This window comes from Sceloporus occidentalis, unplaced genomic scaffold (genome assembly GCF_023333645.1).
Source record: "Sceloporus occidentalis isolate IW3139 unplaced genomic scaffold, rSceOcc1.0.p SCAF_243, whole genome shotgun sequence".
NCBI classification, from domain to species: domain Eukaryota; kingdom Metazoa; phylum Chordata; class Lepidosauria; order Squamata; family Phrynosomatidae; genus Sceloporus; species Sceloporus occidentalis.
The window spans coordinates 1061428-1089059 of NW_028317223.1; the positions used below are offsets into that span (position 1 = coordinate 1061428).

Here is a 27632-nt window from a genome sequence, read left to right on the forward strand (position 1 = left end):
ATCCCACCCAGGGTGTTAGAAATTGCCCCTCCAGGACACAGGTAAGACCTGGGCAGTGGTTTTAATAGTGGTCCATCATTAGTACTCCAACAAGTATTAATTACTGCAATTATTATTATTATTATTATTATTATTATTATTATATATAGCACCATCATATCCTGTAGCACTGTACAATTGCACTCTATATATTTATCTACATATAAATTAACATCTGTGCATATTCAATAACTGCATGTGCACCATTGTGTACGTTTGTTGCTCCTTTAATCCTTGCTCCTTTGATGACTTTAATAATATTTGATGATTTGTAGGTTTATAAGCAAATTTAATATAAATTTAATTTAATTCTAAGCTTGCGAGCCGAGCTCTCTCTCCACCTAATGTATGGGTTTGTCTTAATCCGTCAATTCTCATCTTGTCAGACCCCTTGTATATATGTATTGTATTAAGCGCTGCGTAAATTGCTGGCGCTATATAAATAAAAGATAATAATAATAAAAAGTTGTGTATCGCTTTGTATCGTGTAACGTGACACAGCTTCATTTATATCGTCCTACTAAATCTGTCTTCAAGGGACAGGATGATTCCTACCTCTTATAATCTCCCAGCCGTACAAATAAATACTTTCTAAATGATATACGAAGTATCACATCCAAGTCAAAGATACAGATCACCTGCTTCCAAAACTCACCTGTCCTGCACGGAACGTGAGAATCCCCCTAAACCCCAAAAACGACGGGGGACTTTATGATGCACCCTGCTAAATGAAACAATTCAAGACACTTAATAATAAAAAAGGTGAAGATTATAGGAGAACTTCACTAAACAATATAGCAAACGTTCTCACCTCCGCACAGGGCTGTTAACGATGAAACATTTTCTGCAGAAGTTTATTGTCTATCGATCAAGTGTTCCTCTTAGTCTGTCGGTTCTAGGTTTTGTCGGACCCCGTGAAGGTACGGAAATTGTTGGCGCTGTATAAAAAAACCATAATAAAATAATAAAAAATAATAACAACATTATGCCACAATAATGAAGAATAATAATAAATATAATAATAAATACAACAATAATAATAATAATAAATACAATAATAAATACATAATATATACAATAATAATAATAAATACAATAATAATAATATATACAATAATAATAATATATAATAATAATAATAATAATAATAATAATAATAATGTGAAATGAAGGTGACCAATGGCTCAAAAGAGACTCCTGCATGGATTTAATTCTACAGATGAATTTGTACAGGGCTGCAGATTATGTTGGAGCTTTATTACTCATTTTTAGGCATGGAAGAAGAGGTATACGATCAGTGTTCTTCATACCATACTCAGGTATGGACAAGGATCAAAGAAGTTGGAGATCTTACGACAGGTAGAAAAACGGACAGGTGGGGCTGGTCGGAGGGCTCTTATTTGACGTCAGACCACACGGTTCTATGTTTCAGGTTCAGCTATAGGAGGCTGTCAAGTTCAGCTGTGGGACCCCGTCAAGTTCAGCCGAGGAATCTTGTTAAATTAAGCTGAGGAATACCGCGTTCAGCTGTGGGACCCATTTAAACTCAGGTACAGACCTCGTTTCACTTTAAGAATGTCCAAGAAACTTTCGCTCGTCAACGTATGACCTTTTCATAAATATCCCAACTTTTTCTACCAATATGATAGAAGAATAAAAGCTGCCCGGTGCCTCTTTGCTAATCCGTCGGGCCCCTGCTGACAGTTAATCACTGATGTAATGTTTTATTTGTTGAGTTTTTCCTTCTGATCTATTAGTTGCGAAGGTCACAGAGCACAGAGAGAATGCGGACTCAGATAAGCTTCAAGGGTTCCTGGTAAATTCTGTGTTACCCTGGCTGCAGGTCAGGTCCGGGGGGGGGGGGGGTGAGGGGGTGAGGAATGCGTAACCTTCTATTTATATCTGTTGTTATTATTATTATGCTTATTATTTCTTTATATGAGCAAAACAGATACTCCGTAATGGTCTCGATCTACTGAGCTACTGATATCTACAGAGATATCGATTCAGATGAAAAAAGTATTTTTTTGTAAGCAAATTGTATGTGTGATTTCTGGCTACTATATATACGACCATATATATGGTTGGAATGCACATCGCAGCAGCTGGGGTCCTATATCTTCTCCATTTCTGGTCAATCATTTACTCTTCAGGTGTTAAGGTACTACAAGTCTTCCAATAACCTGGGGATTGTAGAATTGTAGTCCATAAACTACTAAGAGCCTTAATCCCTCAGCATCCTGAGAGCCTTTAGCATCTCGAACGGCCAAAGAAGGGACACTCAGAGGTCTCCGAACTTACTCCATACAACCATCTTGGCTTAAAATAAGTAGAAAGCGACCACCTACCCTTTTCTTATAGCCAAACCATTTGGAGCGCGATAGACTAGAAAACTAATTCCGGGCTGCTATGTCAGGGAAAGGGTTCAGCTCTATTACAACATTTTAGAAGTAATAGAAAATAAAAATATATTTTTTACACAATTATATACAAAAAGAGAGAAGGTAAAAAATGTTACTTTGGTCAGGAACTTTTTTTTGAGGAGCGCATCTCTCCCCAGAACCGAAAATATTCTCCTTGGCTTCTCAATATTAGACGGATTAGCCCAGCGCTCAGTCCAGGCCTGTGAGATACGTCCTCTGTCGGCTTGGGTTAAAATTAGAACTCTTCTTTAAGTCAAATTCCCGACCCTATCTATTTTAAAGATGCTGTTCCACCTTCTTTGCTGAACGTAACACTCCTGCCGCTAAATTCAGAATTAGTACCATCGTTCCTAGTTTCATTCCCAAAACTTTCTCAAACTTTCTTTAATTGTGTAAAGTTCTTAATTTTTGCACGGAACACTTCATTTTTATGTCATCTCAAATGTGATAGGACGTTGCCATAGGCACTTCAAAAAACATTTCTTAAAAGCTGCTTTGTATCCAAATCTTCAGAAGGAAGAAGCGAATGACAGATCTGCTGAAGCTTATTTGTTTAGCGTACTAGAGAGTGCAATTTTTTTTTATCTAAGTGGAACGGCGCCTTTAAACATTGCCTGTCCAATGACTATTTGACTTTATTCCCTGATATACAGCGTGTGACGGAACGTGACGGCAGATAAGAACCATTCGGCCTGAAACCTTACAGCTGTCTGCCCATCCATGTTTATGCTCCCACACTGCATTAGCCCCTACCCCCGCTACTGTGAGGCTGTTCCACTTATCTACCACCCTCTCAGTAAAGTAAATCGTCCTTACATTACATGCCCGCCTCTCACCTTCTAGTTTTAGATACATTTTAGTTGGTTGTGTTCCGTCTTAATGCCGTATCGCATGGTGAGCACAGGACACGGAGGGCAGTAGAAGAACAAAGGGCGGCTCAAAGGGCATTTGTTTTGGACAGTCCTAAACGAGCTGGACCAGAGGGCAAACAACGAGGCAGCTTGGCTATATTTATCCCAACTGATATATCCTGTCAAGTGAGGTCTGCTGCTTAGGAGGTGACAGGACGGAGTGACAACAGGAGAGAGTGCGGGGGGTGGAGCGCAGAGAGCGTCTCCCGATCTGTCTTTCTTTAAGGGGGTCTGTAGGATCCTCCAGCTTCATTCCAGTTCCAACCATAGAGTGGTCTGGAGCAACTGCTGGAAGTCAAGTCTCGGGAGTCCCGTCTATCAGGCTAAGCTAGGATGCCTGAGCCTGCTAAGAAAACAGGTACAACGGGAGGACGGGCAGTGGCCGGTGGGAGAAGTAGGAACGACGTACGGAATGGGATGGAAACCCCCCCCCCCCCCACAAACCAACAATTATTGTGGGGAGGAACAGATTACGCGTTGGGTTTGGACTCTGGTGGGATAAGGCGGACAGTGACCTTCACTTGACTTTTGCTGTTGTGTGTAGTGGGTGAGATGAACCGATGTAACAATATGATTTTTTTCTTGAGTGTTTTTTTATTTTTGGAAGGTTTTCTGTTTTGTGACGACTACTGCGATGGTCAGGGATTGTCTGCTTGTCGTATTGTATAAAGATGGCCATCAACGCACTGACCCCAGAGATAGATTAAAACTATTCTCCCAGGATTGGGTCGGTCCCCCTCTACTTGGGTCGCTTATAGAAAACGTATTCTTCAGGGCTACATAACAGGTAGTCGTACCCACAGGGTGAATGTTTTAGATGTTTGGCTGGTTAAAGGACCAGGTTGTCCTCTGCTGCTATAGACAGGTAGCTTCCGAGGTCTGCAGTGCGGTCTCAAGACCTTTATCTGAGCATCATAGGTGAGATTGGGACTTGAGAAGTCCGATGACAATAACTCCAGAGAACATTTAGTGTTATATAGTCTATTTAGTGTTATATTGTCTCTTTAGTGTTATATTGTCTCTTTAGTGTTATATTGTCTATTTAGTGTTATATTGTCTCTTTAGTGTTATATTGTTTGTCTGAGCCTTGCGATGATCGTCCTTGTTACCTTTTATCGTCTCGCTACATTGAATATGCATTATGGTGGGTCAACGCAAAAAAAGGGCCAGTAAATAAGGGCCTTCATAATGGACTGAGATTCAATTCTTCATTCTTCACCACAATGTTGCTCCGCAAATAACCCCCTTGTCTCGGAACATTGTTACGGGAGCAGTGTGTTCGGCATGTCTAGTATTCAGTGTCCCTGTACACAGAGACGTAGTGCTGTCTTCTTAATCTCACTCCATCATTAACTATTGGAGTGCGAGTATGTTGAATTAACACTTTGTGTGCCAATATGTTGTCTTCAGAGTCTATTCGCTCAAATAGAACTTTGCAGGGTAGTTGAGCATTTCAGCTCCCCGACTTCCCTATACATTGTGAGGGGCAGCCCCGGTGAGAGTCTCCTACAGAAATAATAACGCAGGCATAAATAATGAGGCAAGCTCTTCTTGAAGGTCATCTCTCTGATTTAACTACGCATTATGCAGGGCCGGCTCAGCTGTTTCTGCAGGAGAAACTCATTCATAATACTCAGTAAAGTACGTGAGTGGGAATTAATGGATTTCTTCTGTATAATAAGCTGTTTATTTAATACACCAGATGTAAGAGATGTATGGATGTGTGATTCTCTCATTATGCGTCCCACTATTCTGTTGGTTATTCTTTTTTAGCTCATTGAAAATAGTTAAAACATAGTCAAATAGTCAAAACAAACGAATGCAACTATTTTTCTTTGCTATTATAAGGGGAGTTCAATAATACATACAGCATTATTATTATTTTTATTATTATTGATTGTTTCAAATAGCGCCATCATATTCCATATCAATGTACCATGGGTTAACAGGACATAACGAGTATTATAAAGCATTACAATTAGACTTATAGAAACAACAGGCGAGGAGGGCCCTGCTCTTAGGAGCTTACAATCTATTGTTCTAAATCTATTTGCACACACACACACACATGTTGTAGCGAACCTTAACATGGACATTGGGGAATGAAAATGCTGCTTTGTGATGATACCATATTTTTTTGCATTTAGAATTCAGACACTCAGCTCAGAACTCACTTAGACACTCGATTCACTAAAAATCATTGATGCTCCGTTGGTGGGGTTAGATTTTTGTCCCAGGAATCTGGATAGACGGCGCTGGTTTGATTCATTTTATTATATAGCAAAAAAACTTATAAATGCTGCTACCATTCATTTTATTACTCTGCTCCATATCTATATATATATATATACACATACTGTATATATATATATATATATATATATATATATATTCTGAAGCTTGGGGAATCAGGTCACCCTGGTCTTGTGGAAGAGACACACAGAAAGAGAGCAAAAAAAGGGCAGAGAATGGGAAAGAGACAGATATACACGTCTAATGTTTCGAGTCATGTAAGAAGGTTATACGGCGAGACGGTCACGCGGCACATACACAGCTGCACACGTGTAGACAGCCAGCAGCATGACGGATCATTTACGCCTCTGCATCAGATGGTCAGCGCAGGATTTGTTTGTTGAAGTAAAAAATGATGTCATCGAAAAGTACAGATTTCAACGAGATTAATCCCCCCCCCCCAATCCCAAATTCCGGACATCATATATTTTAAGCAATACGGCAAATAATTCACTTTTATCTTCAGGTGAAGCTGCCGCCATTCCTCTGCTCATTTTAAATGGTTTCCACAATAATCTTTAGGTCTCTTTGCACTCTAATAGTGCTGTAGTTTAACGGAGCGGGCTGTAGAACTTAAAAGATCAAATCCCGATGGAGTACGTCCTCTCGAAGCAATGATGTAATATAATAAAGACTGTCGAGATGTAAGACTATACTGGATCATTTGTAGGCTCTACCAACTGACTACGAGAGACAGAATGTGTGCATCCAACACCTGGCAATGTGCACGACGACAGTTATTCAACATTTTATTGGGGGTAGGGTGCCGTTTTTGTGTTTTATACAGTATAAAATAAACCAGAATATTTATTTGACGCAAAAGTCCGCACGTGGAATACCCAACTCATCAATCAACTGCGCATTCTTGGTCTACTGTGCAGATAATGCTTATGATAACAGAATGGCTTCGATGTATTTACTTTCACAGCCTTCATCAAAAAGCCAAAGTCTGCGGAGGTTCAGGTTGGCGGATCTGTGACCTTTGAGGCAGAAACAGAGAAACCTGGCCTTAAGGTGAAATGGCAGAGTAATGGCGCCGACATCGCTCCAAGTGAGAAATTCAGCATCAAGTCCGAGGGTAAAAATCACTCGCTGACCATCAACAACGCTGCTGCGGAGGATGAGGTGGTGTATGCGATCATTGCTGGGACCTCAAAGGTCAAGTTTGAGCTGAAGGTCAAAGCTCCAGGTGAGTGTCCTTCACTCCTCCTATCATTAAAAAAGGCTTTAGATGGAATGGTTTTACACAAGAGTGTACCTAGATTTAAGTAACACGGATGTCTCACAATGGATGGTTTCTGGATATGAGTAAGAACATGTATGCGGAGAATTCCATTTCAGGAGGCACTGGTTGGTTGAGGTCATGAACCTTAGGTGAATATTTTTTTATTTCTTGGTACTTATATCTTTAGAAAAGTCTGAAGATGCTCCTGCTTCGGCACCCGCTTCTTCAGAAAGCTCTGATTCACCTGCCCCTGAAAGCTCAGCTCCACCTGCCCCTGAGGGGTCAGCGCCTGATGGAGAAAAGAAAGACCCTCCAACCTCTGGGGGTAAGCTGATGTTGGCCAACATGACATCTTTTGAATGGACATCTCATTAAACTTCATTTAGCTATAACCGTTCTGACTTCTGTTTGGGAATTTTCTTCAGTTCTGTTACATAGATCTGAGAAGACCTTTGGTGGGGATTTGGTAAAGATATCATTCACTAGCTAGACATCGAACATTCGTTGCCAGTTGGGAAACAACAAAACTGGGATGCATGGACACAAGATAAATATGTAGTCACAGTAAGTTGTAATGAAAGTTTTGCTTTATTTGTCAATTTCTAGCTCCTCCAGCTCAGCCAGAAGCCCCTAAAGATGACATTGGGCTGTTCCTCGAGAGACCGAAGGACGGAGACGTCACTGTTGGTCAGTATCATTAAGAGGACAGATGTTTAGTTCCATGGGTTTTCCATGATGTGTATGTGGGATATAAACCAAACTTTACTTGATTCCAAGCATATTGAACATCATACTTTTTTTGTCTGAAACAGGGGAAAACACCAAATTCACAGCCAAAGTGGTTGGTGCAAACTTGCTGAAGAAACCAGTTGTGAAATGGTTTAAAGGCAAATGGATGGACCTGTCCAGTAAAGTTGGGAAGCACCTTCAGATCCTGGAGAGCTATGACCGTAACACCAAGGTGACGAATGACACCCAAGTGTCAACCAAAAATGTTTGGGGGAAAAACAACCAGTTTGAAAAAATCAAACATTTTTACATTTTTCTTGGCATGTACAGTTATTCATCTCAATTTGCCTAATTATTCCCTATAATACAACCTATTCATCTAAGGACATGAAAGAATTATGACGCAAGGTTAGACGTTAAAGCCGATGTCCTGTGTATGAGGAAATCTCTCTATATACATAGAGAGAGATGTTCAAACATCCACATATACTGAATGCCACATCTTGCTTGGAACCAGGATTACTAATCATGTTCTTCTGTTTATTCCCAGGTGTACACCTATGAAATCCACATCATCAAAGCCAAAACTACCTATGCTGGAGGATACAGATGCGAAGTGTCCACCAAGGACAAGTTTGACAGCTGTAATTTCAACTTGAATGTCAACGGTGAGTATTTACTGGAGTTCCTCCAGATCCGGATCAGTAGGGAACCCGCTCACCCCGATGACTCTGAAACTCTCATCATCTTATGGGTCAAGCTTCTCCACCAAAAAGTGGAGTATGATTCATGGTTTGCGTAATGGGCAATGAGGCTCAACGGTATGGATCCATATGGAACTTGCCGATTAGGGCTCTATTCACTAATCCAGAAGTTTGTGGAAGACTTGATTATTCCAGCTCACGATACATTACAAAAGCTCAGTTCCAGCTTCTCCTGCAAGATGGACGGACTGTGCTGACCTCGCGTAATGCATGGTGATTACCGAATACACCGCAGGATTCCCCGCGGAATATTTGGCTCAATGATCTATTCATTCTAGATACACGGCTAACATTATTACAATGTTTCGCAGAGTACTGTTTACTTTTAATAATTTGTCTTTATACTATTATCTCTGCAGAAGCCACAAACACCGGAGACATCGATATTCGCTCCGCTTTCAGACGCACGTAAGTATTTCATATGCGTTTCTTTTTTCTTCGTGTTAAATAGAAATGGGCATCTTGGTCTTTTTAAGCAGAGATTTTTTTTTAGTTGAAAATGTAATAAAGTGAAATTTTAATATTTAGTATTTAATATTTAGTATTAATATTAAAAATACATATTAAAAAAAAAAAAACATGCAGTAATTTCTACTATCTGCTAATCTAAGTTCTTTTCCAAGACTTACATAACTGGGCAGGTCCAGGACCCCAGGCCCAGACTGGCCATGTGGCATATCGACAAGCGCCTGATGGCCAACATCACCCCACACTCACCCGCTTTAGCTATAGATTGGGTGCTGTAGTGTGCAGCCACCGGCTGAATATGCTACATGAGCATAAAAACGTAACATCTGGTTACAAATATCCAGCCGTCGGCTACACTTACGTCATCAGGCAGCCGCAAGCCATAAAGTGCCAGGGTTGCCCCATCATCACCAGTCCGGCCCTGAGCAGGTCTATTTACTAAATGGGGAGTGCATATGTGTTGGCAGAAAATGCAGGTCTCCTGTTGCGAGTACACTAAATTAATACTTAGTTCCTACATGTCAGTTTTCAGCCGGTACCCTCAGGGGTATCTGTGGTGAAATCTGAGCCTTCAACACCCCCATGAGGGGTTGACAATAATTAAATAATTTACCCTTAGGCGGTATAGACCCTGCCTGGACTGTTGAAGGGACCCAAGGGAAATGGACCTCCACACTTCTTAATCCCAATGGTCGGAAGGGATGTGAGGTCCATCCAATGTACCCTTTAGGTGACAGAATGGTGCACTGTCCGCCATCTTGACACCTAAAGGGTAGATATTAAGCCCAAATAGCTGTGCCCGGTGGCTTTGGTGATAGTTTGTTTTTTCATTTAATAAAACTCTCGCGTTACTTCTCACTTCTGGCCATTAGATATTGAGTATAAATGCAAATGTTAGTTATACTTTGCTGCACAATCATACAACCCTCAGTGTGTAAGATTGTGCGAATTGTTGCCGTCTTTTCGCTGTCGTCGAGGACTCATGTTGTAGGAATTCTGAATGATGTCAGGATGCATTGATAAAATGTCGGCGAGAGGGCAAATCGCTAAAATGTCTGTCTATAAAAACATTCAGGAGCATAATAGGAGGATCGAAAAGGAGGATATCAATTGCAAGGTAGCTAAGAGTTGCTCTAGCAATTCATCCAGAACCAGAACCTCCCAATGATCTTCCTCCTGATGCAGCCACAAAGAATACACCATCCTGCAGAACCTCAACATACGGCTCTAGCCGATGTTTCATTGGGTCTTTAGATGCACGATATTGAATATCAGGATTAGATTAGACAACAGCAGCCTTCCAGATGAATCTGGTTATCCAAGGAACCCAACCTTTGGATTCTCGTGGGAAAGAACGGCTTGGGTCACTAATCACTAGACCCACTTTGGGTTGTGAAGACCAACTGGGCCCAACTTGCAGGAGAAGCTTATTGTTGTTGACCCTTTATTAAGAATAGTGAAGCTGTTGAGTTGACGTGTTACAACTCGCCTTTAAAGTCATGATTTCATGAATAAACTCTTAAGTGATGACCATTTTACTGGTGGGGCAAAGAATTAGACATCACTGGCCACCTGGCTATACTTTGGCTCCTTAACAAATCCCTTTAACCGCATTCTAAAAACCCATGTATTAGGCGACGCGGGAGCGAAGTTGTATCAGGAACTGTTTAGGAGGAACGCTTTTGCAGCATCATTGGGAGGACTGGACGATGCTGAGCAAACCTTACACTTCCAGAATTCATTCTTCAGGAAAGTTGCTGGAGAAAGTTCTGGTTGACCCCTCAGACTTTCCATACAACTTAATTCTGGGATTGTTGTGTGTGTGTGTGTGATATTCTTTGAGTCACTTCTACACGGGCACTCACTTAATGTAAATTGGTAAGAACATAGAGTGTCTGTGATGTCACACGTTTCCCCGCACACCCCGCACGCCCTCTCAGGAGCTTCTGTATCCACACCTGGTCCAGCCAAGTCTGCGTTGCACCCACGGCACGGAATTTATTGCACTTTCAGCGTCAAGCTGTTCACGTTACATCTCTCACCTTAGAGTCGTGTTTCCATGAAGATACTTAGGCTCCTCCAGCTCGTAATCTCAATATATAGCTGAGTTTCGTGTCTTGAGTATCGCTTTACATTTTCTCTATGTCCCCGCAGGTTTCAGGTCCCTTGGATGGATAAACGTCTCTGTAACTGCAGAGCTATCTCTTGATTAAGGAAGAACTGACTCCACAAATTAATCATTATAACACAAAAAAATGTTTCAACATTTAAACTATTTTAATAGCAAGTGCCATATAATACATCAGAAATATCTTAAAGTTCTGAGCTCAACTCGTAGACCATCTTTTATGCTCTGTTCATTAATGTCCTTCTTGTTGAGATGTCCAATTATATTATATATAAAAAATTATATATATATTTATATATATACACACTGTCTTGTATTTGCCCGAAGCTGAGTATAGGTATGTTGGAGGCACAGTTTTTGTACTAAGTATCGACCCTTTGCAAATACTCTTCTAAAGTTGAGCTATTGGTATGTATATATTGGTATATAATATATAGATATATATATATATATATATATTTATATTCCAAGTGGTTGCCATGTATAATTGTTACAATGCAACCAGTAAGCCTTCTAATATAACAACTCGTTTTCGGGTTCTTTCATATACTAGCATACAGTGTTCAAAGGATCTAATAAATCTGTCTTTGTTTGTTATACTCTGAATACCCCTCTCTCTCTCTCTCTTTCTCTCTCCGCAGTGGGGACGGCACAGATGAAGCCGGAGAACTGGACTTCAGTGCTCTGTTAAAAAAGAGGTGAGAACAAAGGTGGTTTTTAGGAACCCCAACATCTAAGAGCTCAACAACTGACACGACTCATTGCCGCGTTACCCATATTGCTCTAGAAACACTTGAACGCACCCAACAAACAGATCCATTTCTTACTTTGCCTTAAATCACTAGACTCTTCTCTCTTACATTTCTGTAGACCTTCTTTTAGTTTATTGTCCAAGATCCTCCTCTCCGCATGCAGCATCCTCACACCTTCCTTAGATGTTCTTTCCTTATGCCTTTTGGCCAGCAGTGCTCCAGAACCCCCCAGCCCCAACCCTAAAATTCCTACATTTCCCTAGAAAACTTTCACCGCACCTATCCATTTTATATTTTCAAAAAGCTCTCCCCAAAACTAGCATTCCGGGCTGTGATGGTCTGGCGGAAACACGCGTAGTATTGTGGACATCTTCATCGCACCGATACTTTTACTCTGCTCTTGATAATTGCACCTTTCTAGATAGCTCTAGATAGCTCCTACGCACATAGAACCCCTTAAGTTCTTGATAGCATTTCCTACAAACCTTGACACTTAAAATATAGTCCTGGGGGATCTGCAAATAGACCAAGTTTTAGGATGCTTTGGATAGCTGCCCCGTGGAGATATTGTGTGCGGTTTTTGGATGGCTTCCCAAAACAAAGCATGGATTCACGTCTCTGGAGGGCACGTTCTTGGATTCTATTCAGTATTCTCCACATAGCAAGAACACTCGCATTCATCTAGATATCATCACTACAGTACATGCGGTTATTTTACAAAGCTCTCCGTAATCCCATAACCTTTATCATGACAGCTGCGGCACTCTGGGCACTCTTACACGGCCTCCCCAAGTCCCCGTACCAACAATTCGTTAATACATCCTTTCCATTTCTACCGTATCGATTGCATTCAAACTGCTGGGAGCAGCCCGGGCAGACAAAGCCCTGGTAAACTATTCTGGATGACTCCCTAATCCCGCCATCCCCATTAAGCTTTGGGATAACTGTCCTCATTCCATTCATCTAGAATGTTCTTATCCCCTCCGATAATTACTGTGTTATATTCTTTTAGCTGTTTGATTAACCCTCACACAAATACTGTTACCCAGCCAACGCGTCCCATTTCTGCGAGACATCCCGTTAGCGTCTCAATGTGTTGGTTTAGTGCTGTTATTCTGCTTTATATATCTCTGCGTTCCCTGAATATCATCATCAAACCCAATGCTTTCACGCTGCTTACCCTAAAGCTATATCCAGTGATCGTACGCTGCTCCCTGCCTACGCCGCGCTCGCTCTCCCGCCGCGCTGTATGTGCTTTGTACTCGATGCCTCCACTCAGGGCCATGTTCTATTTACAGTATTGTGTATATGGACCCCAAATCTACAATCTTTGTACCTCTGTCTCAACCACTTTGCTTTCCCCTTTACCCACTTTAGTCAGGCATGAGCGCCATTTGCTTTCTCCCGTGAAAAGTGTTTGGCCCTTCGGCTCCTGCCCCTGTCGTCCTGTCTGGAAAGTCTCCGCGCTGTTACGTTGTTTTCTGTATCACGCCGCGCCCAGTGATATAATCCTGGATTTCCACTACATCAAGCACTTTTACTTTGCGTCTTGTGCTCTTACCCTGCTTCAATTATATACCCCTGTATACACCGACTATATACCCAGTGCTTTACACTGTATGTCCTGTGTGCTCAGTGCTCCTACACTGCTTCCTGTTTCCTACCCAGTGCCCTGTCACTGCTTGCCACATTGACCCTCCCTTGCGCTCCCTTGACCCATACACTGCCAGTAACCATAAACATCAGGCACTCTTATTTTGCCGCACTGTCTCCGTCATTCTCCAATGCCGCTTTCTGCATCTGTTCTTCGTGGCTCTCTCTCTTGTGCCGCTCGTTGCAGCTGTTCCATCGTGCGTCTCTTCTGCCGCTTGCTGCAGCCGCATCTCATGCGTGTCTCTCTTATGCTTCTCGCTGCCTCAGTGACTTCATTCAGCGCTCGCAGCATTTCGTCCCGCATCTGTCTTGTGTGGGGCTTTGTGCGTTCGTCCCTCGTTCGTCTCACACGGAGCTCCCTGCGTTCGTCCGGCGCGCTCTTCCCTACTGCTTGCTGCACCTCTTCCTTGTGCTTTCTGCTTGCTGCATCTACTTCTCTAATGCCTCTCAACATCTCCGCGAAACCAGAAGTTCTCTGCTCCTAGTCCTTCCATGTGAATATGCTAACACTATTTAATCATCTTTTTTCTTTTCTCTGACCTTCCTGTCTCACAGAGAGTAAGTTAATCGAGTTCCGCATGTCTTTATGCATGTGTGACACTTACTGACGCTTCTAGCCGGGCTTAATAACACAATAGCTCAGACTGTCTACCGCTTAGCGAATGCCGCCAGTGAAGTAGCGATGTTCCTGTTCTAGCTTATAATTCATCATTTATATGTGGAGTGAATGAGTTCCCGGTGATCCTGTAGCTCATTCATTCGCAGAATGTCCACTGCACCCAATATACAGATGACAAAGAGGCAGATATTGCACGTAACGCAGCTGTCTCTCCCTCTTGAAAAGAAGGGCACCTTTCTTTGAGATGACAGCTGACACCCATGTTGGGAATGGGATAGAGGAACGCTGAAGACAGGGAGTCACTGCTAAATTTAACCCACCCTCATCTGTTTTTTAAATATATCCATCATCTCTCGGTTGCCTGCGCAGCAAAGAAAGATGGAATTTCCGATCCATGTTTAAAAGGGACAGCGCGGTCTGGGTGGTGACTGCTAGTGTTTAAAGCAGGGAGAGAGCGCATTTACCCTTTAGAAAGAGCCTGTAAAAAAGCACACAGTGCTGAGGGTTCTGTAATAAGCGCAATATTGTTAACAAATGGCAAAATATGGTGAATTTACTAAAATGTATCCAAGAAAGAGGAACTACACGGAAAGTGCTGCCTTTGCATTTTAAGCAGTGGATTCCTGATTCCTCACGGGGTACGGTATAAATCAGTCTGCCATAACATTAACTTTAAGAAGATACAGAACATTATATTATTGTCCTTTCTATGAGCTTGGAATGTTGGCAGGGTGTGAGGGTATCGCAGGGTTCTACGGCCCTAAAAGTAACAGCAGTGTGTTTATAAACAGAAGTAATGTGTTTATAAACAATATTGTCTAAAAAAAAATACATTCCTTTAGGAAATGACCCCCTAGAATCATTTGTGTCGATTGGCTCCGGGATGTATTGTCATCGAGAGGATTTTCTAGTAATTCTAAAAATAAGGAATAACGTAATATTTAATGTGTCATAGAAAAGGGAGGAAAAGGCACAACAGGTCTGGACCGGTTACCTGGCACACAGGGCTAATGTCTGCTGGCTAGGTGGTCAATAGGGCCACATACTTACCGGTACAGCCACTCCGGAAGCAGATCAGGTGCGCGGCGTGAGTCCACCGGCTGGATACATGCGACACACACACTGATATCATATAAAAACATAACGTGCGGCTGCATGTATCCAGCCGGCGGCTGCTCTTATGTCTTTGGAGGCAGCTGGCCTTAAAGTGCCAGCGCTGCTCAGTCGCCCCCCCCCCGTGACTTATACTATCGGAATTTTCCATCTGGCTTGTCGTGTAATTCTGTGAGTAATAATAACCACACTGTCCATGAAGCTTGTTTTTTGTTTTAAAGTAATAATAAAGCTCCTAGAAGCGCATTGAAGTGTGGGAACAGCTAAACTAAGCCAGTGGTTTCATTCCCATTATACACGCCGAACACTCTATAATCATATTATCTATCTATCTATCTATCTATCTATCTATCTATCTATCTAGATATATAATATGATTATAGTGTATTATATTATATATTATATATTATATGTATATATTATATATATATTACATTATCTATCAAGATATGAGGTGTAAGCAATGGCTCCGTTGCTTTAATTTGAATGTAATCTGTTGTTTGAAAAGCATCACATCTTCCGGTTCTGGAATGTTAGTCTTAGAATGGCTTTTTAAACCCGTTGTTCACTTTCTCTTCCCTTTTCTTGAAATTCATGTGCTTTAGAGAAATATCTGCATCATCTGCACGCTTCTGGTCACCGCCAATCGCTTCCCTCGTCCATTCTATAGCCGACACTTTTTCGCGCATGGCCAGCTCGTGTGTCGGCCGCGTTCTTGGGTTGCGGTTCTCTGTGTCTTGCATGTCTTGGAGCAGTAAAGTGTCCATTCTGCTGCATGCCTCATGTCTTCATTTCTTTGCACCTCTTTGCCTTGCCTCTGGCGAGTCACCGTGGCTATGATGATTGCCTTGCTCTGACGTGTCGTACTGTCTCTTGCCCCCGGTGACGTGGGTGCTGTCTCCGATGCATGCTTTTCTGAATGCCTCGTTGCAAGTCCAGCAGTTTCCTGCGCTCCGTCAATCGGTAAGACTCCGAAAATGCCATGGTATTCCCGACATTTCTCAATGACTAAGGTGAACCACACCAGGGACGTTCAAAACAGAGTCCTTTTCTACAGATACTTAGAGACCAAAGCCCCCCCCCCCCGTAACCCGTTGGCATCCATGTTTGGGTCTGTGGTTGACGTAGACGACTTAACGAGCATTCATTCTTCTTCTGCACATTTCTGGAATCTTCGCATTCCTCCTTCTTCGCCTGTTATCCTAAGAACTGATCATGAATGTTAGTCGAACAAGTTTACCGAGTCCAAAGGATCCTTTTACCGGTCACTACTGTTACGCAATACGTAATAACTCATCTAGAGAGTCTTTTTGTAAGTGACTCCTGGATATTTCTAAAGCTACAAATATAAAAAAAAAAATGTAAACTTTAAAGACAAGAGGCGGGTAGAAAAAATAGATATAAGAAAATGAAGTTACTTATTGAAGTGAAGACTACACTCTGGTACCTCAAGACAGAAAGTAAAAAAGACATGATGAATAGAATAGAATAAAAGAAATAAAGAGTGAAAAAGTTAAAGAAAAGCAGAAGTAGAGGGTGGGGAGAGGTGTGGAAAAAAAACGAATTAAAACATTAGAAAAGGGCACAAAGATACTGATTACTAATTACAAAAGGGTTTAAAGACAGTTACAGAGATGAGGAAAGGAGGCAGAGAGACAAAGAGTCAAAAAACAGAAGATAGGGGTAGGGGGACAAGTGATTTAGGGTCCAGAGACCGGAATAGAGGATGATAAAGAGACAGCTATATAGACGATGAGAGTAAAACGGAGACAGAAATACAAATGGAAAGGCAGCGATTGAAAGAAAGTGAAGAGAGAGAGACTAGAGAGGCGTCCGATCAATGCTATCAGCCTTCGCTGACCAGCAAAGAAAGAAGGAATTTCCAATCAGTGTTGTGAGTGATGACGGCTATTGTTTCAGGATACACTCTTATTCATAGTAAACACAGCTTTTTTTGGTACTGCGTGTGATTTACTATAAAGAGCAGAGATCTCATGATTTCTGTGAACTGAAGACATGGGATCAGATGGACATAGGAATTGCCCCTTTTCCCCTTTTAATAAATTGGCAGAATTGGTCTAAGATATATTTTCACTCTTCAGACTAAGAAATAATGGGTTAAAGTTGACCCAATGGCTATTTTTAACTGGCCGCTATTCTTTTGGGGTTATACTCAAAGTTTTTCTAAGATCTCACATTTCATTTGCTTTACATGATATTTCTCTACTCCTGGCCATTCCAGGAGGGAGCCACCTTGACTGTCAGTTGATTTTTCCCCCCTTCCCCATCAGTAATGAGGTGAAGCAGGAGCAAACCGTGGATGTTGACGTCTGGGAGATTCTTCGCAAGGCACCCCCTTCTGAATACGAGAAAATTGCCTTCCAGTACGGTATCACTGACCTCCGAGGACTTCTGAAACGGCTCAAGAAGATGAAGAAGGAGGAGAAGAAGAGCACAGGTGAGACCAAGTACCACCAAGCAGCAGGAGATAGACAACAATGTCCTTGGCTAAATAAAACATAGAACATAAAATCTATTAATCGTGAATAGGTATAAGTGTGGTCTTTGGATGGATGAAATTGGCAGAATTCCCTCAGGAATATGCTTTTTATTGATCCCTATCTCTTGATGTAGGCTCTATATCTGTTCCATGACAATGGTGAGACACTTAAGACATCAGACAAAACAAATGCAGCTCTTTATTCTGGTGTACATTTAGGATTTTGTCTCCCTAAACATTTTCTGTCCTTTAGCCTTCCTGAAGAAGCTGGACCCCGCGTACCAAGTGGACAAAGGCCAGAAGATGAAGATGGTCGTGGAAGTGGCCAACCCAGATGCTGAAGTCAAGTGGCTGAAGAACGGGCAAGAGATCCGTGTCAGTGGCAGGTAAAAGAGGATAGAATGGGGCAAACGCAGAGCAACCTGCGACAGTAACAATGTAACTACAAAATAAATTCACCAGGACTCCACCAACAGAGGTATTATGCTATGTACCACTGAATAGAAATCAACCATTTCTAAATCTTAATGATGGATTCTTATAATGGGGCGTACAATATGATCTTACGACGGGGTCTTATAGTTTAAAATGATCCCCTGCATAGATTGCACCATCCCCAGAACTCTTACATAGTAGTCTATCGCTCGGTTTTGATCTTGTCATCAGTTTATTTATTGTGTCTTTCCTTCTCCCTTCTCATGCTTCTGACTCATTCCGTGATGTCACTTTTTGTTTGAATTTCCATCCGGATCCTTCAGCAAGTAAGTTGTCTTAGATTCTTCATAAAGTTGCCACCATTCACACACGGTTCATCCTATGAGGGGTTACTAACAAAGTTTATTGGGGGCTTACTGGAGTATTGCCATCCACACAATGCTTGGGTACAGTTCTATGGAACCATCGAGGTTGACTTTCTTTTGTAAAATGTATATTTATTAAAAAATGTGCCATAATTAACCCCGGATTTACCTGTAACAGAGAACTGAGATCAGACTAACAAGGAGAAAACACAATGTGTACAAATACACCGAAAATGTAAGAAATTCTTAGAACATTGAGTGTTTATGCTGAAGTTTTCCATAGTAGTGTCCCTTAAATAGAATTCCAATGGTTCCATTAATGGCTTAATGAAGATATAGAATGGTGCCTGTGGATTGAATGTACCAGCGTGGTGCATTATACATCAATCTTATCTATAGACAAGGCCATCGCTACTTTGAAATTCCATGAAAATTCCACTCTACGAATTATTCCTAGCCACAGGTGTAATTTATTGATTTCAAGTAAACGATCTGGCAACCGGTTTTTATGTGTTTAAACACTTGGTGAAACTGAAGAACCTTGACCCCGGCAGTGATAACGTGCCACAAGCACTAAAACCGATGCAAATCATGTTCTTGGCAGACTTGCTACTAATAAGCAAGTCCATACGTGCCAGAAATCGGATTGCTAAGTGTTCTTTTTGGACTTGTTAATGAGCTACGAAGGTACATGCCGAGGGTGAGAAAGTACTCAAGGCTCTCCTCATAACCACTTTATTTGACATTTCTGCATCCAATAATTCATCTCCTTCCAAAAGTGGTGAAGGTGGCAGCCAACACACTTCAAGTTCTCCAGAAGGTTATGTCTATGAGAAGATCCCGAGATATATGTCTATACGTATTCACTTATATCATCTTCAGATAACCGTCTGGCTTGGCCAAGCCGCTGACACGCCATCCGATCCATGATACATGACAAACCGTGACACTGGCACAACTCTAAACACTCTCTCTTGGCTTTTCCATGCATCTTCTAGGTACATCTTTGAGAGTATTGGGAACAAGCGGATCCTGACCATCAACCATTGCTCCCTGGCAGACGACGCTGCCTATCAGTGTGTCATCGGAGATGAGAAATGCTTCACCGAGCTTTTCGTAAAAGGTAAGTTTTGGTGGAATTTTGTGGCTTTAGGGCAATATGAGTCGCTTTCATATTTTGGTAATTTGGTCCTTAGTGGGACATTAATTATTATAGCTAAACTTGGCATTAAACCTGTTTTTCGATGTAATAGATATAAGGTATGTTTTTTGAAGCTGTATGTATCCTCAGAGTTCCTTCATATATCTTTCTGATGGATTGACGCCAACATACCAACGAGATCACCTGTGAATGGTAGCTTTTGGTGTAAAGGCTTCTGCGTCGATCATATTTTTTTCTGGGAACTCTTAATTGTCATGTGACACAAAAGTAGGCACTGATAGGTTGTTCTTCTAAAGTTTTTTCCCTCCTAAGATATTCATTTTTTATTTTTTTTTGCAGAGCCTCCCATTCAGATCCTCAAGTCCTTGGAGGACCAGGTGGTGATGGTGGGAGAGAGAGTGGAGTTTATGTGCGAGGTCTCAGAAGAAGGAGCGCAGGTTAAATGGTAAGACGTACTTAACGATGAGCTCACTCTTACAATCTAATGTAATGGGGGGGGGGGGACGGGTCAGATCTGCCGGTGGGTTCCAAGTTTCTATCACCTAGGAAATTAATTAAGGAGAAGATAACAATCGCCAGCCAAGGTATGACCATGGCTGGGCTTTTGGGTGAATTGGAGTACCAGGTCCAGCAAGTCAATCCAGACGTGGTGACAGCCCTCACTCCTTGAGTTGGATGTGGTGGACGATAAACGCACCACATAGAAGTGATCTGTGTAGGAGACCGCGCAGGTTGCCCTGTAACGAGGATCTATTAAGCAGTAAAAGTTAGGGATTTGAAGCCAGAGGCGTTTTTTTTTTTTACCTTCCGCTCTTGCAGATGTGATCTCTAAAGCCACGTAGTCAGTGAGTCACGTATTATTTCTGTCCCTGGAGGGTGGGGAGGCTCCATACTGTTTTTCCATGTGTCGGACCCCTTCATCAGCACAAGACAAGGATACTGAGCTGTAACTTAAATACACGGCGAAAATCTAACCGAAATAGCCGGAGAGTAACAAGACGGGGCAGCGCGATCTCTGTCATTTTCTGTTATGCCGTATGGGGGAGCTGCCATAAACGGCTGCCATAAACATGCGCGGCCCGGGAGGAGACCAATAAGTGCGCTGAAATTTTGCTCAGATTCTAAGCCCTGGCTACGGCTTTTCAATTTAAGAGATGGAAAATGTGAAGCTAAAAATTAAATTGCAATAATAATAATAATAATAATAGTAATAATAATAATAATAATATATATTGTTTATTATTATTAATATTATTATTTTATTATTATTATTATTATTATTAAGCAATACATGATTATTATGATTTTATCTCACATTTAACAATAAGCGGAATAATTATCTGACCAGTGGAAATAATGGGGTGCCGACCGTACCCCCCGACCAGGGCTTTGCAAACGTCTGTATTAATAAACCGACGCAGGATGACCTTTTTTGGTTGCTAATGAGCTCGTTTCCATCCGTACGGACGTTCCTACTAACAATATGCCTCCCCTCCACCTCCGCCAGGCTCTCCCTGACCCCCCATCCTCTCTGAAACAGGAGTCTCTCCGCTCCAGCCATTTTTACAATCGCCCTCCTTTAATTACAAGTATTTAAGCTACCGCAGGACTTTTTTTTTTTTTTTTAAACCATGCGCAAACACACACAGCATGAGTCCCGCAAGGTTTCAAATGAAGTCCTGGCATTTTAACAAACCCGTTCCTGCGGCCGGCCGTGTAATTCAGTCCGAGGATAGGTTTCAGCTTTTAAAATAGCACGTCGGTGTGGAGTCGCGTATCGGCGCGCTCGCTACAAACGTGAGAACCCGCGGGTGCCTTTTTAACGATGTCACCGCATAGCTGCTAAAATGCGATCGGCCCCCATTAGACGTACGGACGGGGTGTTAAATGCTGTGTCGGACTAAACGCACATTTCCCAGCAAAAGTCACCTTGGTCGGGGGGTATTCACAAGTTGTAATTACCAGACATCAGTCATTGACTCAGTCTGTGCCATCGTACAGGCTTGCAAAGAGTCAGCGTGGCCCCTTTTACTTGCATTATTCATTACACATAGTCCTTTGTACTTTTATATATGTCTTATGAGGGTTTCTCCATGGGAAAATCAGGATCAGCTTGATTATTCCTCCCCAGTTAATTAAGTTCTCTCTCCCTATTGTTGAGTTGCTGCTTGTTGTTGATTGGTTCCGGCAGCCTTTTTTGGCTGGATGAGGAAATACGGCTATGTGCGTCTCTTCTGGAGAGAGATATAGAACCTCGCAGAGAGGAGAGAGAGAGGCGATACAGGTTGGATTCTGCGGACAATGAAAATTCCCCCCCCCCTTAAATCAAAATTATGATGTCATCAAAAAAATGCAGTGAAATCACAGGATTCACAGCGCGCTCTAGGGCTTCCAAAAGTGATAGAAATGTGATTTTTTTTACAGGGAAAAAGATGGGGTAGAACTGACCAGGGAGGAGACCTTCAAGTATCGTTTCAAAAAAGACGGCAAAAAGCATTACTTGATTATCAACGAGTCAACCATAGAAGACAGCGGCCACTACATCGTCAAGACCAATGGCGGAGAGTCTGTGGCGGAGCTCATGGTGCAAGGTAAGTAAACCAAGAGCTGCAGGTGTAACGTTGTATCCCGTCGCCCTCGGTCAATGCGATCACAGAGCCAGCTCCGGGGTCAGGGTGATGATATCTGTGCCACTAGTGACGTGGATCCCACTTCTGCCACCAAGAATCGTGTCCCTGAGCCTCCTTCTCTCTATAATAACCATCAGATCCCACCATAGGGCTCCATCAGATGTTCAAGTTGCCACTCGAGGACTTGCTGTTTTTGGGACACCACCGTTACATTATTAATTCAATGTCAAATAAATACATTTGGCCTCTCTGGATATCTGTTGCAACTGTAGCCACACAAATAATATGTATCTAAAACACAACGAGGCGGGTTATCATCCTAAATCAGACAATAAACTGGAGTGTTACGTCTGTGATAACCTACCAAAGTCAGTAAAGTGTCCTCACTTACTAACTCGTTGCCCACCTGTGTTGAAACTCGATACCAGTTTATATGTTTTAGTTCTGGCAGCATCCTCCTCTCCGTGTCACGTTGGTCAGCGGCTGAACAATGACATGCAGGGACTAGTTAAAGATTATTTGTAGGCTCTGTCCGTGGCGTCTGAAGATGGCCTGACCCTGTCACTTGGTTCTCAGACAGACTCCCGCAAAGACCCCTGAGTGCCAAAGGGATGAGTAACGCACCGAAAAGGTTAAATGAGTGATATTCTGAGCTGCTGACGCTCTACGTTCATCTGTTCCTTAGCTCAGCAAATAATTTAACTGGGCTCCCAGCAGGAACTCAGCGGTAGCCAAGAAGCCAGGTGCAAGAACCCTCAGACTGAACTGAACGTATACAAGAACCTGGCGATTTAGGGTTCTCTACTTACTTAAATAATTCATTTTATCCACTCTCTCATTTTTATGGTTCAGAAGACATTTTAGCGGACTTTGAGTGTTGCACTGAGAGGTTTGTAGATAAGTGGAATGGTCTCCCAGCAGAAGTGGCAGACGTCAATACAGTGAAGGAATGTAAACATGCATAGTATAGGCGTATGGCTCCTGAATATAAGGCAAGACATAGGACAGATTCTTTACAGCAGAAACAATGATATTAATGTTTTTTTAATTAGTTTACATGGCCCTCGTGTTATTATTGGATTCAGTTCCTCGTTAACTTGTATCCCCTCTCAGCTCAGAAGTGTAAGGGATATGGGCTCTCGGTGTGGGTTTTGGTTTGGTTTGGCGGGCGTCCCTTGTGTAACGTCTCCTCTCTCCCTCCGCAGAGAAGAAGCTGGAGATCCTGCAGGATGTGGCTGACTTGACGGTGAAAGCCAAGGAACAAGCTGTCTTCAAGTGCGAGGTGTCTGATGAGACGGTCACGGGAATCTGGGTGAAAAACGGGAAGGAAGTGATTCCTAATGACAGGATCAAGGTTTCGCACATCGGAAGGTCATTATTAGTTATTCAGAGCTTCCAGATGTTTTACGTTACTCTCTGTAGAAGGGACGCCAGCTGGTGGCTCTCCAGACGACTTCAGGGATTCTACTACGGCCATTGGATAGAGAGCTTTATAGTCCTTCTGTAGCCACATATTGTGCTTTTGATGACATCATAACTCAACTCATTTTCCTAAAGCCTTCCAAAGATTTCAGTATTAAGCAAGTGGGTCAAATCTCTGGACAGCATTTATTTCCGAGGAAATAGTTCACACTCTGGTCCAATATTTCTGCCACAAATAGCTTGGCTTCATGGAACGTATTTTATTTTAATTCCACCCTTTAAGACTAACGCAAACTCCCGTAAAACGTAATTCAAAGGAAAGCATGAGCTCCATTCCTTCTCAGAGGCCGTTTAAGCGAATAAAATGAGGTCCCAGCGGCTGGCCTGTTGTGTTTTATTGTGTCCTGGGGTTCAGTTCATGCCCCCCCCCCTAATTATACCTTCATTTCAGGAACCACAAACTGACCATTGACAACGTGGTGCCTTCAGATGAGGGGGATTATTCCTTCATTCCCAATGGATTTGCTTTCAACCTCTCTGCAAAACTACACTTTATGGGTGAGTCTTTATCACCGCTCTCCATTAATGGATGGGAGCGCCGTGGTCACTGTGGGATTACGTTCAATAAAAATGCAGCTTCAATGAAATAAAGCTCTTATTCCAAGCGCACATCTCATATAACACATTGTATCCACTGATTGTACGAACTAAATACATCCAGTAGTAACAAACATGAAAGAAGAAGTAAAGCTGATGTAGTGTGTGAGGATGTCTATGGTTATCATACATCTACCACTAGGTGGCAGTAGTAGTGCCCACAGCCCAACGCTGAGAGGTTGTCGGCTCCGTCAGCTTTAATTCATGAAGAACTGTTGCCTTTTTGAGAACATTAATTTATAAAGTAATACCTTCTTACATTATTGAGAGGGCAGAAGACCCGCCTGGCAAAAGCGTAAGAGGTTAATGCAATAAAGGAATTTACACATGCATGGGAAAGGCATTTGGCTCCTAAATCTAAGACGAATGGGCAGACTAGACGGGCCGAATGGGTCCGATCTGGCGTTAGATTCTGTCTATCCTTGTTTTTACAATCTAACCCAATTTCGGATGAATACAGATCCGTGACTGCATGTGGCCAAAAACACTCACCTGGTGATCTTTCTCTTTTCTCTCCAGAGGTGAAGATTGACTTTGTTCCACGACAAGGTATTGTTATCAGCGATCATGTGTGCCCATGTAAAACATAACGTGCATCCAAGGGGTTCATAGGGGTCACCCTCGTGGTTACATGACAGCAAACAGGATTGAGACATCCGGAACCCCCGAGAACCCTCCTGCTTTTGTACAGAAACCCAACTTTCCTTGTTTCGAATTGCTTTTGTTCTGGTATTCTGTGTCAAATGATTAATGCTTATTAATATATGTATCTCCAATGTTTATCCGTGTTCTTCATAGGTGCTTTTTCTTCACTTGTAGGGACTTATCTCACATCAGTTGAAGGTCATCTGTTTTGCACCATGAGAGGCCTTTATGTTTGTGGATTTTGTTTCATTTCGGGAAAAATCTCGCTCGCTCACTGTCTCTGCGTGTTTTGTCCTCACAGAGCCACCGAAGATTAAATTGGACTGCCTCTCCCAGAATGTCGACACCATCATTGTTGTTGCCGGCAATAAGTTGCGTCTCGATGTCCCCATCACTGGAGATCCGGCACCCACCGTGGTGTGGAGCAAGGGGGATAAGGTAGGCCGTGTTCTCTAACATCGTCAAATCTAATGTGTAATGACAATTTCCTTTACATTCTCAAACAACATGACCTCTATCACATGACCCCTTCACCTTCATTATGTTATTTCTCTAATTTCTGCTAACAAATTGAAACATGCAGCAGTGCAATACGTTGAGTCGTAAAGACCGGAGACGTTGACCTGCTAACACTATAAATCCTTGACCTCCGGAAGTTGAAATAAATGGTATACATAGTCATACTAACATGCCTAGACTTCATGGGCATTTGGATAAAAGTCCAAAATAAGGCCCCATGGTGTCCCGCAGGAATCCCAAAACTTTTTTGCTTCTTGTGCTTTGAGGAGGAGCAGTTCATCCATCGTTAGGTAGACCTTTATCCAGGAGCCCGGAGAGGTTGAGTTGGCTCGGCTGTTTGGAAGCAGCTTTGCCGGATTTGTGTAAATTCCACCCACCTTCATTCCTTCATATTCCCTGTTATTGAATTTCCACAAATAGGTATTTCAGCAGCCTCTGATCAGGCCTGCTTCTGACCCCGAGGATGTGTCAGATGAAGTCGATGTAAGTCGGTAGTTTCATTCCCCATCAGGTAACGTGTGGACACATACACTTATACCACGTGTGAACCACCCCTCGCGTGATCACGTCCAGCCTAACATCACTCCCCTGACATGCAACCTTCTCGATTAAACTTTTGGGCCCAGCCGAAGGGGAGTTCCGGGGTGAAAATATATGTTTTTGGTTCTCTTATGGGTATTATGGGCTGAATGTGTCATTCGATCCTTTTTTATTTCAAGTAACAAATAAAGGCAAAAGCTAATTATTCTATTAAGCATTTGTTTTCGGTGGAACACCAAGTAGAGGAAGTTCGGCAACGAAGCTGGCGCTTCACAATTACTGTGAAGAGCATATAAGCCACCAAGCATTGGGAGAAGAATCCAGGTTCTGCACAAAGGAATGAGAATACAATAAATAGAATAGTCCAGAGGATGGACGCTGACGTATTAAACACATAATGATTACAAAGCCTTCAGAACATTCATAAAACCCTTAATTCCAATTAATTAATGATAATTTCTAAGCTGGAGGCTCGGGGGGCTCTGTAGTCATTAGCCTATTTTGGGGACCTTCCAAACTAGTGCGTCAATTCCACTAAGAATTATTTGGGGGGGGGGGTCGGTTTTTTTTCTTGGTTTTAGTTTATCCAAACATTAGAAAATAAATAGGTATAATTTGGGTTTATTTTGAGAATTTCTTATTTTTCTTTTGCTCTATCAGCTCAGATATAACTGGTGGAAGTTTGTTCAGGACTGTTTCAAAGGAGGACTTTTTACTGATAACTCCTTGTGAAAATTCTATGTAGTTACTCACTGAATATGCTCACCAAATGCTTCTCATGGAAACCTTGACTCGTCATTATTTTAAAAATACACTTTATTAAATCACCTACACTCAAGCAGGGACATCAGCCATAACATACTGATAGCAAAAGCACCAACTGGGAGTCTTATATATGATCACAGCAGGGTAGAATAGGAAAGAGTCATCTACAGATTGGGGCAAAAACCCTGAGACTTGGGGGCAAACGCTGAGAGTCTCCAAGTATGGTCCTGACCTCTTCCTTAGTATTGTTTTTAGTGAATATATCGCGTCCCAACAGCTGGTCCTCCTGGTTGTAAAGTAGGAAGAAGTTCTTGAATGTACTGAATGAGTTGAATGAGTAACTAGAGGTTACATCTCAGACACAAATACATTTATAGCAGCGACTTGTAACTCGGAAACTGTGATACGATGATAACCGCGGACCCTTATCTGATAGTGACAGGGATGGGAACAAATGAAATATGAACTTTATCATGGAGGACTCAGGGGAGATGAAAGTCTCTTCTATTCCCGGGATGAATATAAACTTTATTGGGTATGATGGTAACCCGGAGATCATACGACGGTCGGACCATCCTTAGGTATGGAGCAGACACTTTATTGACCGGCCAAGTTCCATGAAAAAGCAACACGCTTTTAATGTCGACGGGCCCATCTTCCATTTGATATTCATATAATTTATCCCAAATGCTTACACCTAATTATTCCTTGAGGACATGGCAGTTCTCCTGAAACATTTTCATTTTTACCTCCCACCTATAAAGCTGGGATGAAGATTTTATAATATTTCAATTATTTCATATCGGAATTTCCATTCTTTATCAGATAATCAACTCTTTGATCTATTAAGCCGTTTCTGTTTGTTTTTCCAAAGTT

At 42.2% G+C, this 27632-nt stretch overlaps 1 protein-coding gene across 1 annotated transcript in view; it reads left to right on the forward strand.

Moving 5' to 3' along the window:
- The first annotated feature begins 3706 nt into the window (after positions 1 to 3706).
- The window catches only part of LOC149276278 (myosin-binding protein C, cardiac-type-like), a 38593-nt gene continuing 14667 nt past the window's right edge, over positions 3707 to 27632 (forward strand). Inside the window, exons 1-21 of the mRNA XM_089503838.1 lie at positions 3707 to 3731; positions 6594 to 6854; positions 7078 to 7215; positions 7497 to 7577; positions 7703 to 7851; positions 8170 to 8287; positions 8743 to 8791; positions 9927 to 9968; positions 11621 to 11677; positions 13940 to 13942; positions 16056 to 16079; positions 17408 to 17574; positions 17870 to 18002; positions 18375 to 18377; positions 19415 to 19539; positions 19918 to 20023; positions 22003 to 22169; positions 23414 to 23579; positions 24082 to 24188; positions 24807 to 24836; positions 25234 to 25370. Of these exons, the coding sequence (XP_089359964.1) occupies positions 3707 to 3731; positions 6594 to 6854; positions 7078 to 7215; positions 7497 to 7577; positions 7703 to 7851; positions 8170 to 8287; positions 8743 to 8791; positions 9927 to 9968; positions 11621 to 11677; positions 13940 to 13942; positions 16056 to 16079; positions 17408 to 17574; positions 17870 to 18002; positions 18375 to 18377; positions 19415 to 19539; positions 19918 to 20023; positions 22003 to 22169; positions 23414 to 23579; positions 24082 to 24188; positions 24807 to 24836; positions 25234 to 25370 (2088 nt within the window). The remainder of the gene's footprint in view (positions 3732 to 6593; positions 6855 to 7077; positions 7216 to 7496; positions 7578 to 7702; positions 7852 to 8169; positions 8288 to 8742; positions 8792 to 9926; positions 9969 to 11620; positions 11678 to 13939; positions 13943 to 16055; positions 16080 to 17407; positions 17575 to 17869; positions 18003 to 18374; positions 18378 to 19414; positions 19540 to 19917; positions 20024 to 22002; positions 22170 to 23413; positions 23580 to 24081; positions 24189 to 24806; positions 24837 to 25233; positions 25371 to 27632) is intronic.